General features: G+C 34.7%; 2 protein-coding genes and 1 pseudogene across 4 annotated transcripts; 1 reads left to right on the top strand and 2 right to left on the bottom strand.

Moving 5' to 3' along the window:
* Window positions 1-4,288: 4,288 nt before the first annotated feature.
* On the bottom strand, window positions 4,289-9,654 carry LOC147066114 (DNA replication complex GINS protein PSF3-like; annotated as a pseudogene). Its single transcript, XR_015071629.1, has 4 exons — window positions 9,617-9,654; window positions 9,486-9,574; window positions 7,480-7,747; window positions 4,289-5,779 (listed from the first exon to the last, which is right to left on the bottom strand). The product of XR_015071629.1 is annotated as a DNA replication complex GINS protein PSF3-like (transcript).
* Window positions 9,655-10,075: 421 nt separating this feature from the next.
* On the top strand, window positions 10,076-16,105 carry MED11 (mediator complex subunit 11). Of its 2 annotated transcripts, XR_015071662.1 has the most exons (3): window positions 10,076-10,431; window positions 11,929-12,671; window positions 13,887-16,105. XR_015071662.1 is itself a non-coding variant. In XM_085956129.1 (2 exons), exons 1-2 carry the CDS (start codon window positions 10,356-10,358, stop codon window positions 12,273-12,275), a joined length of 423 nt encoding a protein of 140 aa, XP_085812255.1. In that variant the 5' UTR covers window positions 10,099-10,355; the 3' UTR covers window positions 12,276-13,405. The 2 variants fall into 2 exon arrangements, 1 of the variants encoding a protein (XP_085812255.1); XM_085956129.1 differs by lacking the exon at window positions 13,887-16,105 and having other exon boundaries at window positions 10,099-10,431; window positions 11,929-13,405.
* Nufip (nuclear FMR1 interacting protein 1) lies at window positions 15,604-19,686 on the bottom strand. The gene is made up of 3 exons (XM_085956128.1): window positions 19,164-19,686; window positions 18,331-18,598; window positions 15,604-17,606 (listed from the first exon to the last, which is right to left on the bottom strand). Exons 1-3 carry the CDS (start codon window positions 19,548-19,550, stop codon window positions 16,717-16,719), a joined length of 1,545 nt encoding a protein of 514 aa, XP_085812254.1. The 5' UTR covers window positions 19,551-19,686; the 3' UTR covers window positions 15,604-16,716.
* Window positions 19,687-20,245: the final 559 nt, after the last annotated feature.

Here is a 20,245-nt window from a genome sequence, read left to right as displayed (position 1 = left end):
TCAAACTAACTTGCCAAGCAATATAAAAGAAGTGTCAATTTTTAGTGACATGTGCGGTGGCCAGAACCTCAGTCAAAATATTTTGACCCTTTTGATGTAGGTGGTGCAGAACTCAGTGAAGTATTGGAGCAAAAGTTTTTAGAATCCGGACATTCAATGATAGAATGTGACAGTATGCACAGTGCCATTGCGAAATAGAAGAGATTCATGAATGCATGACTGGATAAACATTTTTTCAGCTGGTCAATTTAATCGTAATAAGAAAACTGCGACACTGTATACCACAAAAGAACTAAAATACAGCGATTTTTATGATTTGGGTCTCCTGTCCAAACAAATATTAAAAAAGAAAACCGGGAACACAGCTGGAAAAAAAGTTAACTGGTTAAAGGTGTACTGCTTCAGATTTGAAAAAAATAGTCGTTCAATTATAAAATATCAATATGGCCATTCCGGCGAATATTTACAAATTAATATTGCCCTTCGGAATTGTGCTCCAACCTTTCCGAATTGTCAAAGGCTTATAAGGCGTTAAAGATTTAATGGTATTATGTGAAAAAGGTGTGATACCACAAGAATTCCACCACTGGTACCAATCTCTGCCGAGCTCAACCAGCGTTATTGATAGGAATGCCGAACCCGATGTCGGAATTGATACAGAGGAGGAGTAGTTTTTAATAATTATTATTTGTTAATCTTTCTTTACTTTCATTATGTTATTACTTAATTTTCATTGGTTTGTTATTAGCAATAGATTTAATTCAAAAAAACTCTTAATTCATTAGGCCCCCATAGACGGACAGTTCTCGTAGCAGTTTGAACATGGCACAGACAATAACTGTTCAATAACTGTACGTTAGTGGACACACCACAGATCAGTTTAACTACCCCATTTAAATCTGTCGAACTGTCAACAGACGTGCCCATATACGTACAGTTATTGTCTGTGGCAGATCAAGTGTCAAAAACTATGGAGGTTATGTTCGCCGAGATCATACACAGGGGTACCATGTGTTAAATTAGTTTTAAGTAGGGTATACTTGAACGAACGATTGATCTACGAATATTTTTACTTTGTTAGATTTATTATGATTACAATTTATTGTTTGTGTAAATATATGTCCAGATTCTTTTATTTTGAATAAATTATTCATAGTATACTTATTGTTGTTTTAATAAAATTTAATTAAGATAAAATACATACGTATTGTTTTATTTAAATCAGGGTTATATACATTAAATTTGTGTAATATGTTTTATTCAATCACCAAAACAATTTACTTATTGGTTTTGAATAATATCTATTAATTTGGTACATATTATAACATTAACTTAATACTAAATTTACGTAAGTACATATTTCTTTTGTCTAGATTTATTTTACATCAACAAGAACATCATATTTTGTTACATCCAAAATTTATTTATTTTTATTATTGCCATTTTTCATCGTAAGGGCAACTATAAAAAAAAACTGGCAACACTGAATTACTAACTGACGCCATATTGCACTGGCCCACAATACAACAACGTGAACTGAAACAAACTATTAAGATGTCCGATCGTTTCGCGTCGAACGTTTTCCTGGCGGACTTCATCGATATATACAAGGCGCATCCTGCCCTGTGGAAGATAAAGTCGGCAGATTATATTAATCGAAACCTGAAAGCCATAGGGTGTGTATAACTTGTGTAACTTTGTGTATAACTAATGTAATTCGACGGCGGTATTATGATACCTACTTTGTTTTAACGAATTAAATATGTCGTATTAGATACTATAATAAAAGATATTGTAGTAAATATTGTACAACATCATATGTATACATTTATACTTTTTGTTTGACATAAATAAAAATTTTGTGCTGAAATTGGTGTTTTATTGGAGTATTACAACATTTATTTATTAAGCGATATTTATGCAATATTGGTATAATTAGCCTTTGAAGATTTGTCTTGGCTTAATTATTAAGTCAATGGAAATATTATAATATTAATAAAAAAAAAAATCTTAATCTAGAATAGTGGTTCTCATGTGTGGCCATCAGCGCTTTACAGAATATTTCAAAAATTCATTTATAAAATTAGTTGGAGTACACATGACTTGTCTTAAATTTCTTTCCACGCTCAAATTATCCATGAATTTTTTTGACGAGATCATGTGTGAAATAGTCTGTTTCTGAGAATGAAGTCAATTTAAAGAATTTGCAACAATTTCTTTATAATATTGTCGATTTTTCCTATTAATATATACTGTGAAAGATCGTTCAGTGTAATACACTTCATAAAAAACAAATATCGAAGCCAGTTGACAGATGCGGATTGATGACGTATTAATACTTGTCGCATCAGGTGCAGCGCATACCCCCACCAAACTCTTCCCGTACCCCCAGAGGGTACGCGTACCACACTTTCGGAAACACTGAGTGTACTGCAACCAAAAATTACTCACCTTCATATATTCCTCTCTTAAGACATCATATATAGCCTGGCATGTCTCTGGGATGATTTGGCCCAATGTTTGAGCGGCAATTCCAACTGAAAACTTCAGGTCTTCATAGCTTCTACCCGTCGCGAGGAATCGTAATGTAGCCGTAAGTCTCTCGTGTGGACTGATCGACTGTCTCATCACAGTATTTTGCTTTGTTAACCGATCACATAACTTTGATAGCAGGTGATCGTACAATTCTCCATTCATTCGTAAGTAATTTTTAAAATCCTCAGGATCACTCTCCCGCATGACTTTTAACAAAGCAATATGGCTAAAATGTTCCTTCTCCATAAGTAGCCCTGTCATGGACATATGCACAACATGCAATTGCAAGTTGGCGTCTGTTTCCATGATACCTAGACATATTTTTGTATTTAAGTAGTGGAAAATATTGTTTGCGGTACCTAGTTGACACCACAATATTCGTAATTATATAATATGAGTATCTCGCAAAAGAACTAACACGCAACAAAAATAATATACTTCTTACGAACGAACTATGACAGAACTGTCAAAATTTGCCGCCAAATCGCGCCAGCTACTCCTACTTTACGTTACCAGCATCTAACGTCAAACAAGAACTTTCGGCTAGTTGAAATTCCAACAGTTTTACAAAAACACGGGAGTGGGGGGTCGCTGGCAGTTTGAACATGGCACATATCTGAAAGGTCGAAAAGTGTCCGTCTATGGGCGCCGCAGATTATCTACCAAAGATAACTGTATAGTTATTAACTGGCATGTTCAACCTGTTACGAGAACTGTCCGTCTGTGGCCGGCAATTTACTTTAGGTATTTATATCTTAAAACATAAAAAATAAACATGTTAAGAGACTATTTCATTCAATAAAACTTATTATTTACCACATTATCTTTATTATTACTTATATCACTACCTTTCACTATCCTTCTTTTGGCTAACATTGTTCAGATTATTAACAAGCAAAAGTCAGCAAACCAAAATTGAGCTACCTTGCCTCCTACAAAACCTTACAGATGTTTTAACCCTTTTACTCCCACGGGGCCGATATTTCGGCCGACCATACCTATGCGAAAACTCCATCTGGGCCGATCCATCGGCCGAAAGTTTGGAACCAAATTTACGATTTATTCCAAATTTTTTCCCGTCATATTTCGTTCATGTAGACGAAGCATTATATTCACTGTGTGTTGGGTGGTGAGTAACATTTATTTTAGTGTCGGCATTGTTTATAATTATGCCATACCCTAATAACTCACAAGTCATAATTGCTACTTGAGACCAAAGAGGGTCATAAAAATAATAAAACATTATTTTTATGACACATTTTAAATTCTGATATTTCTTTTAGTTGTTTTATGATTCATATATCACATTACAAAATGAAATTTGTAATTTTTGAACTAACAATGGATGCCACTGTATTTTTGGTAAGATGGTGAAAAAATACATGAATATAAATATTATTATAAATGATTTAGTGCTTTGAGACTTATTTTTTGAAATTACTTCATTCCATATCAGTTAGTCGTCGATACTGTATCGAATTCTCTTGCGATTTCGTGAATTGAATAATATTCTTGAATACCTTGACACTATACGATTTTTTTTGATTACTTTATAAAAATTCTATTTCATTGAGAAATAATAATATGTTTATTTTTTTTTCTGTTACTACATAAGGATAGATTATATTATAAAATTTGATATATCAATTATAAATAAAAAAATGTTGCCACACTTGTTTTGTTGTTCAAACATAGTTTTATCCGTTCATTTCTAAATAAATATTGATACATTATTTTTTTCTTTTGTTTTATTGATGTAAACTATCAATATTATTACTTATTATTGCTTTATACACCATTGAGAACACACAAAAAAAGTTTCAAATTTTTAAAACATGTGTAGAATTAGTTATTTAAAAAAAACTAAATCGACGATTTGTTGTCAAAAAACGCTTGGGAGTTTTCGCATATGCTAGGCTAAATCAGCTGGGAGTAAAAGAGTTAATTAGCATCAAAAAGTAAAAGTACCTTAAAGAAATTATTAAGAAGACATGAGAAAATAATGTAATGTAGATAAAACCTTAAAAACATTAAAATCTGATTTTTCCTCCTGATACCGCAAAACAATGTTTTTAGGGTTGGTGACTTTTGCCTGAACGGTGACTATATATGGTATCTAGTCTAGGGCTGCGAAAATGATGCATTAGTCATAGTGTAATATCAAACACGCAATATTTTCATCATCGGTTGGTGAGCAGAGTCTGTATGATTTGTATTACATTATTTAACATGAGGTCTATCCAAAACACCAATAAATTGAATTTCCAAATACAAGATGTTCATCGACTTCCATGATTGTATCCAGTGTTTCAATAAAAACTTTATTAATCAGCATGACTTTTCTTTATTACAAAATTTTAAAAGAATCTGCGAAGCCAAGCTGTAAGAGATATCAAATATTTTTAATATGTACAGTAAAACCCTGTTAATATGAACATGGTTTTTAAATTCACCGTAAATCGAAATATTCGCTGAAATTCATAAAATCTATTTAGAGTGAGATTTCCACTAATTCAATGATTGGACCATAATAGTCACAACTGATATTAATCTGAAGGGAACCAAAGTTACTAAATTCCAAAAAAAAATTTTTTTCAAGTTTACATTTTCATCTTGCAATTCGATTTTTTTTCAGTCCTGTCAATTCCGAATTAATACGGTTTTACTGTGCTGTATTTGGATTGTATCTTTCTATTTTAATGTGGCCCCCAGATTACTGAAGGTTGGACACCCCTGCTTTACATAATAGAATCGAAAGGGCCTGGTAAACTAGTGTAAAGCTCTAAATCAATCAAAATTCAAAGTTAGTTTAATGTAAGATGAGTCATTGGAATCCTGAATTACTATTAGATATCAAAATTTGATTGCACATGTTGTCAATGATTGGCATTTCACCAGCCACCATAAATTTGCGATAGAACAGACACTATTTTACCTGAGGCCCAATAATTGGCTTAAGAAAGACTTAAAGTATAATAATTAATACAAAAAATTGAAAACTTGATGCGAGCCGCGGTCAGGTCTCTTCTATCTGGGCGCGTTTCCTCTTGAGATGTGTGCGGACCATGGGCGCAGTCTTGAGAGGTGTCGTGGCCTCGCTGCACCATGCGGTGAGAGCAGTCCCGGCGCGCTGCCCCGCCGCCAGGAGACCCAACTCCGGACGGTCCAGCTTGGCGCTGGCCATAGGGTACGGTTCTGAGTTCTGACACAGGTCCATTATATAACGGAAGCGGCTGCGGAATGTCTGGAAATCAAACAAGCACAAGGTCGCTATTTCACTGTATTATTTCATATCTTTTTCCGGAAGTCGCTATAGTCAACTATAAAATATTATCAGTGTTGCCATAATTGAAGGAGAATGATGAATCCTAATGAAAGAAGTCAGCCACTTACTGATAAGTATTAATTTGCACTCACATTGTCTAACTACATGGACTACAGAGCAACCATCTTTGTTTACATATATGACGTGAATCACGATCCTCAGCTGGTCAAAAAAATGCATGTTATTTTTCAATGCGTATATGATTCCATCTAAGGATGCAATGGGTCGGGCGAACGGGTAATAACTATTTCTAAATTGGAAATATATCGTCGCCATAGATGTCAAAGGAGTCGAGACACAAATTTGGCGAAAATGAGTTAACACATTCACGGACACGACGTCTATAGACGTCGTTTTTTCTTAAAGTGTGATATGACAGAACGTCTATAGACGTCCTGTACTGTACAACATAATACGACACGACATATATAAGTCGTACAATATGTTTCCTATTTACTTGTATCACAGTGCAAACATATCGCACCGTGAGTGTAAAACCAAGACATCTGCAAAAAATATATATTTTGGATATATTAGGGTTGAAGTCTTCGTTTTGTTAGGAGAAATAGAGTTTCTAAAAAAAACCATAATATTTTGTTTATATCTACATTATATTGCAGGTTCATTCAGTTACTTCATTTTTATATTATCAAGTTCACGACTTTTGCAGTTCTTTTGCATTTAATCTCGAAATTGAAAAATTTGCAGATGCCTTGGTTTTACTCACGGTGCGATATTTCCATTAGATAGTGTCGTATCTAAATTTAAATTTTAATAATATGTGTCATATTTTATCACTAAGCCAACATGTGTCCGCGATTGTGTCAAGTACACAAAAGCATTTTAAAACCATCAAAGATGCCGTGGTCAATAGATTTGAGCCACAACACTCTTTTGACTACCTCACAAGTGTGCCAAATGTACATTTCAATATTCAGTGGTTAAGAGATATAACACAAATAACTTCTAAAATACTATTTATTTTAGTTATTCATTCAAAATAATAAAACGATAACCATCGCAAAGTATCTTTTATGTTCAAAGTTTCACTGTTCTATCTTTAAAAACAAAAAAATTCAATCAAGAAATGTTTCTTTTTTGTCACACAAAATCTTTGCGCGCCGATTTCTCAGCTTTATGATTTTGTGGACTGGCTCCCTTGACATCTACGGCGACGATAAATTCGTACAATTCAATAGATTGTTTTCACAAAGCGCTGACAACATTTAAAAAGATGTTCGTCATGTCAGAAATGGATGATATTCACAAATCAACGACTTTTCGGTCATTTGTAAAAGATGCAGTTCCCCGGTTAATAATGCTTGGATGCCCTAGTGTGGCAGATATGTTTTAAAAGAAATATCCCTGACATATGCATCTCGAAAACGCTAGCTGTTTAAATTATTTAGCTTTAATTACGATTGAATCGTTCCAACGATGGATTTATAGCCCGAAACAGCTGTCAGCATAAACTACTAAAAATCATAAAATTAATAAAACTTTCGAAACCAATATGCATTAGATTTGTAATTTAATTACTTAATTGTTTTCACTTTGTTGACGTACTGATGGGGGTCCCTAAAGAGCCAGTCCCTGGTAACAATAATAAATGAACAAACCGATTCCAGCGAGCTGGCTACACCTCCACGGGGATCGAACGATGCACAGTGACTACCAAACTCATAGTAGAACATTCCTAGTTTGTGTAGATCGACAGCTAACGCATCAGCTTTGAGAATCTCCCGATATGCTTCCTTGTAAACTTTTGTCAAGTCCACGCCCACCATAGGTGGCCTCTTCAGCAGTAGAGCCTCTGCCAGCCACAGTGGCAGCTCAATGGAAGTTCCCGCCTTCAGATTCTCGTAGTCCGATGACTATCTAAAAAGCCTACGCAAAAAAAGTTTGCATAAACATTTGCTTTCTATAACTACCTAGGTACTTGGACTTGAATCTATTGATAATTTTTTCATAAAAAGAAATTTACACTGAAAATGTCCCATATTTACAATCTTAAATCTGACCACCCTACTCTTATGTGAGTATATGATTGGCAGAAAAGCCTGTGGATGCAGATATATCTGGTTAGTTAAGTAGTATAACTAGGTACATCTCTGTAATAGTGTAATATACCTTTAAAGATATGCTATGATCTGCAATGTTTTTTTAATACTACGAAAATAGCAAATCTTTGACGGTCATACTACAAAAATTAAGGTCAGACTTCGGTAGAAATCATCGCGCAACTGAAGACTATTTGCAAGCTGATTAAAAAAAATGAAAACTGGTAGGTGGTGTTTTGGATCGCCTGACACTTGTACATGTTCGTCCAGCCCATTCACGCAAAAACATTGCTGCTGTATGCGAGACAGTGTGGAGAGCCAGAAATGTCGATTCCAAGAGGATCGTAGCAACTTGGCTTCTCATATGGCTCAAGGCGAATTTCGCATAAAGACCTACACCACGATAAAATCCAGCTCACGTAAGAACTAAAGCCAACGGACGACTGGCAGCATCGCAGATTCGCCAATTTGGTCTTGGAAGAATGGACAACCGCGCATTTCCCAAGAGGCAATACATGCCGCGAAAGTTACCGTTTGGTGCGGTTTTTAGGCTGGGGGCGTCATCAGCCGTACTTCGAAACTATAGAGAAAATTTGTGATTTTAATGATAACTGGCTTTGCGGCAGGAATTGAAAGATTTCGTTTTGGAAAACATGCAGGACCAACATGATGGGGTAACACGCCATAAAACTCTAAGCTACTGCGCAGACGCAGATTGGCCCACACGCCAGCGAGTAGCGTTTAAAGTAGCCCGGCTTTCAACTTTTCTGGATAGATTGTTTACAATCTGCTTGTTCGATGATGACACTGGGCGAGTTTACAAGCAGATTGTAAATTCACCAAAAAAGTAGCTTCTAAAGTAGCTCAATGTCATCGAGCCTTAAAGTATTGTAGCGAACAGCGGAATGAGAGCGGTTAGTCGCGTCCAATCTTTACCGCATGCTCAGGAGCGAACGCGCCAGATGCATTATTAAGTTCTGAAATGTTGTGACTGATTCTGAGAATTTTATAGATAACTGTTAATATAATATATTATATCCATTATAATGTACAAATCTAGACTGTACAGAAGCCTAGTTCACGAGACAATAAAATCACACTCCTGCTAAAACCGCTGAATTGTTGTACGCTCCAACGACTTCCAGGATCACGCGATATGCCTTTAGACGCTCAATCCCGGCACGCGATCCTCAAAACGTTGTGCTATCGCGCAGGATATAGTTGACATGTAAATTTTAACAGCAGACATTAGACACGTGTGATATCACGCGCTCAATACCGGGTTCTGGCGCGTAAGCTCCTGAGCATACGGTAAAGAATGTGCGTGGAAGTGCTCGGCCGTAGTGGTTTGGCGAGCGCGGCGCGGCGGCGTCTTGCGAAACGGTTATACGTTTGAGTATATTTATATGTATAACCGTTTCGCAAGATGCCGCCGCGCCGCGCCCGCCAAACCACTACGGCTGAGCACTAAAGGCCGCTAATAATGCGGGACGCTAAAGAATCCGCAAAAACTTCAATCTAACCTAGAAATATGTAATGCATAAGTTCTTGTCTCGAGCACTTACCCATTCTAGGAAGTTCATTTAGAAATTTACACGGCACGCGTTCATTTGTAGCGAGGATATCTTCAATTGAAAGATAGTTTGGTAGGTAACTTGTTTGTCACGCCATCATAAGCGTCGGCCACCACTATTACCAAGGAGGCGTCAGGACATAAATAGATTCGTAGTACATGAGCGTTGACAGTATTCATTCATTATAGTGAATGTTTTGGGGGTTGAATAAGTATCTTATCTATGGGGTTGAAAACAGTTGCCAAACTAGATAAAGAGAAACCCAAAATAAAACAAAAACATGACTGCAGGATGACACCTCAATTACATTTAGCGGGAAACCGACGAAACCGTGGAAACAGTGTTGCCAAGTCAAAATTTGAAATTTCAGTAGAATGTGGAAAAAAAAATTCAGTAAATCTACTGATATTTTTTGATATTTTCGGCAATATACTGAATCTACTGATATTTTATGTAATCTACTAATTTACTATTTTAAACCAAAGTCAAGGGGTTTTTTACGTTTTTCGAGAATTTTTTTTCCAAGTTCTCCAAATCGGCTCTATGAGAGACCAATGAGACCATAAACCAATATTATTCTAGACATATTTGACCAATATTATCTATGACATGACAGTACCGACAAAATACAATATCGGCAAACTAATAAATATACTTTTAAATATCGGTGATTTCAGTCAACTACAAGAAATCTAGCTAAAACCTAATTGCAACGAGGTTATTGAAACTTTGTTAAAACAATATTCAACCGTCTTGGATTTATCTGCTGGATTTTTATTTTGGAAGCAAGATATAGGTAATTTCTGCGGAAAGATAAATATTTTTTTCTGAATTTACCAGGCCAACACCTTCAACAGAAAAATGACTGCTCCTATGGAACGTATCCAAGTTTTAGACTCGATAGAGAAGGATATTATGACATGTCTTCAAAGCGCCGGTAATTACTTTGCGTTCATCTACTTTCATAAGATTATCTATAAATTGCTCGAATGTACTTAATTTAAAATGGTATTGCATGCAAAAAGTATATTATTTATTTGAATAAATCGTGTTGTACACAACAGCTTATGATTTAAATTCTAGTACAGAGCTGATGGGTTATATAACATGAAACAAAAAAGCAACCATAGCTCTACGCTGTTGGTAAACTTGTTATTTGATTCATGATTACACCGTTTTACCTTTTACAGTGTTGGCAGATCAAAATACAGAATTGATGGTATGCAAATTGATAAAGATCATAAATTATGGAAAGGATTTCATTCACTCTTCTATTCAGTCATATATCACATGAATAATTTTATCTTTTATACCCCGTTATACACGTGCATGGATTTACTGCTCACATTTTGTATTATCGCGGCCATAACAAGAGAATGAACGTGTAAACACGTATTATCGTGCAAGTTTGCATGCATGGATCAAAAAAGTTCAAAAGCTTCCGCATTTTCACGTGACAGTTAGAACTTGCATGACGTTAGCGCTATAGAACGATAGTGTCGAACGTATTAAGTAATTAATAGTACCATACAATGGTAACAATGCGTTTCGCTTACGCTTCAAGATTGAAGTTTGTGAGACAGTCAATACTATTACGTGTAAATAGTTATTTGTGTACAGGCGCTATTATACTATACTCGACAGACAATCTACATAACAATTCGTTTCGTGTCAGTTTAAAAACCAACTTGTGAAATGTTACCTGCCAGATTTTCCCGATTGCTGACAAGCAAAACATTGAGTGTCAACAGTTTAAATACCTGGTAATGCACGTCACAGGTGATAACACTTTCAAAAGCGAGCTCGCTATCCGAATGAGATTGGTAGGAGCAACGTTCAACCCAATGCGGACATAGATTCTTGAAGGTGCCATGCGATATCCATATGCTCTGAGTAGCGAATATGGTCAATGAAAAATATTTATTATCATTTTGTTATACTTAATTTATTCATGATTACAATATAATTATTTCTTCAACTTTTTCAACCATAGCTATTTCGTGCTAAGACTAGCCAGATGAATGATTTGTGAAGTCTTCATGCGAAATAGTTGACGTTCATTGGCTAAGGAACAACACTGGAACACCGATTACATAAGACCCCTCGCTCTAATAATATTCATATTGAAAAAAGCACCCTGTGATGGCACAGTGGGTCATCAGCATCCAGAGGGTGTGGGCAGGGTCTGAGATGCGGAGGAATTATAGCATAGTATAGTACATAAACATAGTTTTTTTTTTTTTTGTATAGTTTCACGGATAGGGGATGTGTAGAATGATTAATGTTGTCTATGTTGGATGTCTTTTGTATAGACATGAGCAGGGGATTTCATGTTTCGAACATTACCACTAGCTTGAAAAATACAATAAATTTCTTGTATTTGTAATAAAATATTTAGTAGTACATAATCATTGTAAATTTTTATTATTTCCAGGCCAGGCGCTACTTGAGCTGAGTAAAGAGAAATCTAGTCAAAAACAAGCCGAAAGTAACACACACCAGTTTTTGAAAACCCTCAGTCAAGTGGAGTCTAAATTGAATGAGCAAATAAATTACCTCACCCAGGTGTCGACGGGACAGCCTCATGAAGGATCCGGTTATGCATCGCAGAAAGTTCTTCAAATGGCGTGGCACCGGTTAGAGCATGTCCGGTCTTGGGTCAACGAACTAGACAGGCTGAAGACCACCCACCTAGCAATTGCCAATAGGGCTGCTAACGGAACCAAGGTCAATGGAACTACAGGTGTGACCACGTCGACTGCTTCCACGGGAACCGGATGACTTTATCAAAATGATTAGTTCTAACATGCATTATGGTAGATAGTGACATTGACTTTTTTTTTTTTTTATCATCGAAGAGTGATTCATTTATTTATATTATTTAATTAGTAGCTATACTTCCTACCTTGTAAATCAAACCATATTCATTCATTGGTAAAAGACCTTTAATTTGACATATTATTTTTTGTAAAACAACTGAATGTGAATAGTGGGGAACTTGATCCCTGTTTTATTTTTGTTGTTATAACTTTTCTCCTACTGTGATTGTAGTAATTCTTTATAACCTAATAGTTGCAAAATTTATCTATGTATTCATTTATAATTCACAAAATAAGGATAACTGATTTAAAAAAAATATATATTTAACAAAATGTCAGGCAAGGGAAGAGTGATCAAGTTAAGGGCCCGCTGAAGAGCCCGCCGTTCAAATATAATTCAGTATAAAAAGGACCTCGGCGTCGTAACTACGTCAATTTAAAATCGATCTTTTCGCAAAAATCACTAATCATCGGAGATTTTATTTCAAGAAATATTATTATTACTGATAATTTCTGCTGCGCAGAGAATTATTATTATTTTATGAACACCTGCGAGATGAAGCCGATCAGAAAACAGGGCTGTCAAAATAATATTAAGCATTCATATTTTTTAAATGTTAATTTCATCATGGTTTTTAATCAAACCTGTGCAAGTACGTACTGATAACTTGGGTGGATTTTGTAGCAAACATACTATTGATATATATACGGGTATATTATTATTATAACCCAATTCAAATTGAACATAGGTTGATACTCAAATACTATTATAGTATGTTTATGATTTCGAGAAAATAATACGATGGTATAATTAATCCATATCAATTATTTGAACATTACATTCGCACTTTGCACAAAATTACAAACACATTCGAAGTTTGCCGCACACGTACAGACCACGTGATATTTGTTTACGCAAAATCGTCGCTTTTCAAAATGGCGAATTTGATTACCAGATTTTACTGCGATGAATCAGTATGTTCCTTTTTGTCTTTTTTTATTCGTAGGTTTGTTTACTATGTACACCGAGAAATTTCCATTTATAAACTCGGAAACGATTTTTACAGAAGAGTTTTGGAATATAATGCAACCAAAACTGGAAAAAATTCTATCATGGGTGTTGACTTCCTGAATTAGCTAACCCCAGGTCCATGCCACTACGTGAACCACAGTGGATATTAAGCCATTTCCACACTGGCAACAAGTTGCTGGCAACCTCATTAAATTTTACGATACTTACCATAATTGCTTAAGAAATTTTACAATAATTATCGTAAAATCTAACGAGGTTGCCAGCAAATTAACTTGTTGCCAGTGTGGACCCGGCATTAGGTGCACAAAACTTAAATAATATATATTATAAATAAAAATTTAAAATTATAAATATATATTATGATTTATGTCTTCGACAGCCCTGATGAAATAAATGTGAAATATGAGTCGGATCAGTCACAGAGCAAATTTATTAACACAAACAACTTTGACATGACCTTTTTATATTAACTAGTAGACCAGATATTATGGACCACATGTTAAAAAAACATATTTTCAATTCTCAAGGCCAATTCTGTAGAACGTCCTCTTAAATGAGGGTGATTGATCACTACATATGGGAGATTTGATTAGGGGGATCCCACATATTATGCATGATAATACCTAAATACCATAAATAATACCTCTAATTTTAAAAAGAAAATATTTTATTGACCTTAAACTCTACATAATAATAGGTATATGCTTTTAATAATTAAATCAAGGCACATCATTCAATACTAAAATTGCGAAGAGACTTCGGAAAAATTAATTTGCTTGCTCATAGACTTAAAAATTGGTTTAGGTGGGTTCTTTACAATCTGATATCTCGCTACATCACCTATGTCTTCGACTGCAGGCCATTTAAATGTCTTGTGGTCACGTTTTCTGGCAAATTTCAATTTAAATCTCTCTGCTGTCTGTTGCTGAATTTGCCCAACATAACGATGTAGCTTCTTTTTGTGTGAAATAAAGTTGACAATTATCCAATCACCTACCATAAGCTTAGTCATCATCGCCGTCTGATTCGCATACTGTTGAAAAATCAGCTTCGAGGTCGTCACTTAGGTTGTATAGAGAATCAGGTGATGGACTAACGGGAACATCATCTTCCGATGAACTCAAAGAATTTTGAATTTGTTTCAAATTTTTCTTAGTTTTTAAACTTATTTTTGCTTTTCTGATTTCCATTCTATTTTCTGTTCCCTGGTCATATATTCTGCCTCAATAGCCTATAGAAACTAACTATGGGAGATGTGATCCCTAGGGATCTAGTGTCCCATAGTAAACGTGATCAAGTATCCCCAATACTAGTAAAATCAAAATTATTTACTTAAAACAGTAACTACAAACGAAATAAAACAACTACTAACAGCAAATAAATACAGCAATCACTGACAATTATGTGAAAAGCAGATATTAAAGTCTAAAAGATTTAGAAAAAAACTTGTCTATATTGCCAAAAAGAGTTCGGTCAGACGTGTTCTTCACTCAATTGATTTCGACAGCTCTGAATATACTCTGAAGTCTATGGTATATGGCGGGCAGCCAGTGTTACCAGTATTGAAAGAATATTTTTACACGATTACGAGATCTTGGTGGGTGAACAATTCTCCCAGGGGATCATGCCTCCCTCCCTTCCCCAGTAAGTATTTTATAAAATTTACTATGTTGTATTATTTAATTGCAAATGATTTTTATATATAGATCGAAAAGTATTTTCCAAGCGATACCAATTTTATGAAATTATGTAACAAGAATTACCACTAGGTATGGTGATCAGTAAGGTGGATCTCTTGAAAACAATATTTTTACTGGTTTTCTGTCTCCTGTAAATTTTTGGTTACGTACAAATAAATTATCATACCTATAGACCACTAACGAGATCTAGACATGAATACGAGATATCTATATTTATGTAAATACTAACATCGATTCAGTGTCACTTTCACTTATAGTGCAATGAAAGTTGTGTTCTTAAGTTATTTTTACGTGTGAAAATATTTTTAGAAGTATGCGTCAAAAGCCCTGGGTTCATAGCACCGCGGCCGAGTCAAATTTACATGTTTTGTCCAATGTGCGTTTCAATCTCGAGCATGGTTACTTACCAGTTTTCATAAAAAAGGTAACTAACTTTAGATAACCATTCAGTGGACGCCCAAGTGCTTTGCATTGGAGCAACAGTGAATTAGGAGTCTTTAAAATTGGAAATAAGTCTGTATGTGAGAGCAGTATTAAAATATCTTTCATATCTAATTCAATACTGATATAATAATTTGTTTATTATTGAAAATACATTAGTGATAATTTGCATGAATCATAGACGGATTGATAGCTCAAAGGATAAGACAGAGCACTCCCCTGTACAGTGAAAAATGCTAGTTCAAGTCACACTCTGTTCAACCTTTTTTCTAGGATTTTTTCACATATGTATTTTTAATATATTTTTGTTTTATTTGCATAATCATTTTATTTAACTTTATGTGTTGCTAAAAATTCTAAATTTTGAAAAACAATGATAGTGACAATTATTATTAAAACAGCACATTTACAATTGAAAAACTGTTTTATCTTTTATTTGTGCAAAACATCACTTTCTTTGTTGAAAAAAATTTAAACAATGATTAATATCACATTATGAATAGCATTGAGGTTAAAGTTGACAATTTGATGCATGTAAATTTATAGCGCCTGTACATGTGCATGGATTTACTGCCAGCAATAGTTTGTAAATTAAACTATCGCGGCAATAACTGTTTACCTACAAATATGCTGATTGTCATACCTATCTCATTTTTCAAGTGTCAGCAAGACGCATTTATTATTGCGTGCAAGTTTTGTGTGTTCACAGTGTAGTTCGTATTTTTTCGACAGGCTCGCAATGATTGTTCTACCGCGCATGCATATAAGTTACAACCATCAGATGAAAATTCAGACGCCATTCAACTTTTTAGATCCATGCATGCAGTGTTGCAACCTGCATATCAAGAGTTTACATTTCCATTTTTTTGTTATGGTTGTGACGACACACACTGCATGCAGTAAATCCATGCACGTGTACAGGCTTTTGTCAGGGCGAATAACATTAATATCAATGGTGAAGGAAGATGGGGATAGATGAATGCTATAAATAATACTGTGAAGTGAAGGTTCTAGTATTAAATTACTATATATGTATGTATAATACTTATGTAATGTTTGTACGATATAGAAGAATGTGATATAAAAGAAATAATTATAACAAAAAAAAACGGTTTTTTTACTTTTGTTATTATATTATGTATTGTGTTTACTGATTGAAGTGAGTGGCAGGTACACATTACAGTATTAATTTCAAGATCATAGACACCGTATAATACCCGTTCAATTAGTTATTTCTTAATAAAAAAATTATTTTGTATGACATAATGAATGCATTGCAGAACCACATTTCTTTCATGTCTGATATCCTTTTCCAAAAGCTTCTCTAATAATGTATTTGGTGGTCGTTTTGTTAAATATTGTGGTCCATTATATTTCCTGGAAGAGTTGACATCTTTTTTTGGCACATTATTTCCAACGAGTTCATTGTTTTTATCCAAAGTACCTCGGGAATGTTTTCTCTTTCTTCCTTGTCTTTGTGGATGATTTGCATCGGGAATTTGTGTAGTATCAATCTTCTCAATTTTAGCTTCTTCCGGTCCACTGTCATTCCCATTTGATACTGTATCAGTAATATTATTTTTATCAACATGCATGCTTTCTTGTGTACTGTATTTCTCTGTATCTACACTCACAGTTTCGGTATGCGGCAACTGCATATTTGATGGTCCAGTAACATCACATGTATTAGAATTGATTAATCCTGTGATAGGTTTTTCTATTTTTGTAGTCTTCGCCTTTTTGGATGATGATTCGTCGTCATCAGATGAAGTATCATAAGCGCTGATCAAGTTTCCTAATGCGCTACATACTGATAAGTTAGCATTAATTTGATCTGGTTCAACTGATGTTTGTTGCCATTCATCATCTTCAATGTCGATGCCATCATCAACAACAGGCCTCTCATCATCATATATTAAATCATGACGAGTTAGCTCGCTTGTGCCTCTGAATTTTTTCAAATTACAATATAATTCTTCAATACCTTCAGGTTCTTCATTTTTGACAGATTTTATGTTGTGAGTACTCACTTTCTGAGGATTACTGTTTTTATTGATAGGAATTGTTGGTTTATCATTGGGTTTATTTCTTTTGTTTTCCCTATTATTGTATGGTCGATCTGAAAATAAATATTGATATAATTTGATGTAAACATCCTTTGTGTGTGAAGTCTACTACGGCAAAACATAGTACGGAATGCAATCACAAAATTAGTATTTTCCAATCGCCAGGATCTTGAGACTACAAAAGGAAGTGAAATATTTGATTTTCTTATCTGGTACCGATATAATTTAAATTTACGCTAAGAACAAATCATAGAAGAAATTTCACATTTTGTGCATTGTGCTCTATTGTGTAAATGTTGAGGATTTTGTAATTTCATGACAATAATTACTAGGTTAATGATATTTTTTGATGACAAATGAAATGGTTATTACAAAAGTAATACTTTATTACTGCACGAAAAAAACATCAAAAATTATTTAAAACTAGGGGTTGTCATCAAGAAATAATGACAAATATTGATTTTCATTTTTCAAGGTATGTATTTTTCTTACAAATTTCGAGATTCTCATTAACCAAGAAATGAATAATGAGATTCCCTAGAATTTTTGGAAGGCAACCAACCAGAAACTTTAATTCTTGATGGAAATTTTTTGATTTGGAGGAAAAGACAGGCCACTTTGGTCAGGATAGTTTCAAAAAAATGTCTCGTGCTCAGTTCTGGATGGAAAGCAACGATTTTAATCCTGACATCAAGAAATTGAGTGATATCTTGGGAATGCAAACCCTCATAGGTATATATTATAAGCTATGGGAGATTATGGAAGAAATCTACGCACCATTATTTTTTCTACTGTTGTTAAATCGGCTTTTATTAGGTTGCAGCTTTTCTCCTCGGTCATGACATTCCTTTTGCTGAGCTCTCCGCTTTTCTATATTCTCTTTACTTGGATAATTCTTTTTCCTTTCCTGTATCCAGTTTGCAATGTCCTCGGGAGTACTAATATTTCGAATTTTGTTGTATAAGCCGGAGCTGTGTTGCATTTGTATGTGCTTAGTCACAACATTTGGATGAGCTATAAATAGGCAGCCATCAATCCCGCATTTCTGTAAATTAGTAGATATATATTATATATTTGTTTTTTATTTGGCTCTATACAAGCTGGTGTGCAAAGCCTAGGCAGCCTCACGAAGAACATTTTTTTTTATCAGAAATGATGTTGACACTTGTTCAACTTATTGGGTCCATGTTCTGGGTCAACAAAAAGAACATGTGAATTTGGTCATAACCCAGGATTTGACCATGTGACCTTTGACTTACCAAGCGGATATGTCACCACTCGGGTATTGCTCGGACAATTTATAGATATTATACAGATACTGGATTAGGGATATAAAATAGATAACTGAGTCAGCATTGTCATAGAACATGTATTTAGATCCATTGAATTATAAATATTAAAAAATAAACACAATGTACATCTACTTAAATGTTTAGTAAGTCTTGATTGTGACCACAACTCTTTGGTATTTTCGATTATGTAAAGAATGTTTGTCATGGATATTAGGTTGAACAAATAGTGAGAGGTTTATATCTGTGTGAACAGTGATTGTCTTTAATCTTGACGATCATTGAGTATGTCTATTTTATGGAAGATAATTTTGAGATTACCTGATGTTCCGACTTATGTTTCTCTAAAATGTCTTCAGATTTGAATCCCCTATCGCACGTCTCGCACCAAAAATTGTCTGCGGATGCATTTTGCTTATTGAAATCATTTTTTGGGGTTACGGTATGCTGGTGATTATGTGAATATCTTTTATATTCACCCATCATTCTTGGCGGTATTGTCGCACCTCGGGGACCAAACATAGGTGGAGCTTGCATGTGTGATGGTAAGCAAAGACCTTCCGGAGTCATTCCAAAAGGAGGCCTCAGATAAGGAGGATAAGAACGTTGGGTAAACTTATTTCTAGGCTTCCGCATTGGATCTCCATTAAAATGGTTTCCCGGTTGTTTAAAATTTCGAGGACTGTATGAGAAATTACGGTTATTCATCTTGAATATAAATTATATTAGTCACGCAATAATGAAACCAACACTTTTACTTTAATGTTCTGACCAATCAGTAATCACTTAAAAATCTGTCAAACTGTCAGTGTCATTTCAATTCAAGCATGGTCGTGGTTAGTGCAGTGTTGCCAAGTCAAAATTTGAAATATCAGTAGAATGTGTAAAAAAATTTCAGTAGATTTCTGTTTTAGGAAAAATGTTTCGCCGCGGGCCGCAGGTTCCACTTTTTCATGATCGGCTCGTTTTTTTAGGAGAAATATTTCGCCACGGGCCGCAGATTCCCAATTTTTCATGATCAGCTCGTTTTTTTAGGAGAAAAATTTCGCCGCAGGCCGCAGGTTCACAAATTTTCAAAGACGACTCGTCTTTTTCCCGGATGATGGGAATTTTGTGGAATGAAGAAATATCAGTAGATTCAGTATATTGCCAAAAATATTAAAAAATATCATTAGATCTACTGAAATTTCAGTAGACATGGCAACACTGGGTTAGTGGTTACCAGCAGTGCTGCCAAGTCAAAATTTGAAATTTCAGTAGAATGTGTAAAAAAAATTCAGTAGATTCCAATCTGAGTAGATTCAACAAAATATCAGTAGATTTCTGTTTTAGAAAAAATATTTGGCCGCGGGCCGCAGGTTCCCGATTTTTCATGGTCGGCTCGTTCTGTTTAGGAGAAAAAT

The sequence above is a fragment of the Rhyacophila brunnea genome, unplaced genomic scaffold, assembly GCF_057557595.1.
Source record: "Rhyacophila brunnea isolate RB1 unplaced genomic scaffold, BYU_Rbru_1.0 scaffold_5, whole genome shotgun sequence".
Taxonomy (NCBI): domain Eukaryota; kingdom Metazoa; phylum Arthropoda; class Insecta; order Trichoptera; family Rhyacophilidae; genus Rhyacophila; species Rhyacophila brunnea.
Note: the sequence above shows the minus strand (reverse complement) of the source record. Positions and strands in the feature narration are given on the sequence as shown.

Coding starts and splice junctions, on each gene's coding strand:
- MED11 (XM_085956129.1), top strand. CDS start 10,356: ATGACTGCTCCTATGGAACGTATCCAAGTTTTAGACTCGATAGAGAAG. Junction 10,432..11,928: donor GACATGTCTTCAAAGCGCCG/GTAATTACTTTG, acceptor TATTATTTCCAG/GCCAGGCGCTACTTGAGCTG.
- Nufip (XM_085956128.1), bottom strand. CDS start 19,550: ATGAATAACCGTAATTTCTCATACAGTCCTCGAAATTTTAAACAACCG. Junction 18,599..19,163: donor AACATAAGTCGGAACATCAG/GTAATCTCAAAA, acceptor ACTAATTTACAG/AAATGCGGGATTGATGGCTG. Junction 17,607..18,330: donor CAACAGTAGAAAAAATAATG/GTGCGTAGATTT, acceptor ATTTATTTTCAG/ATCGACCATACAATAATAGG.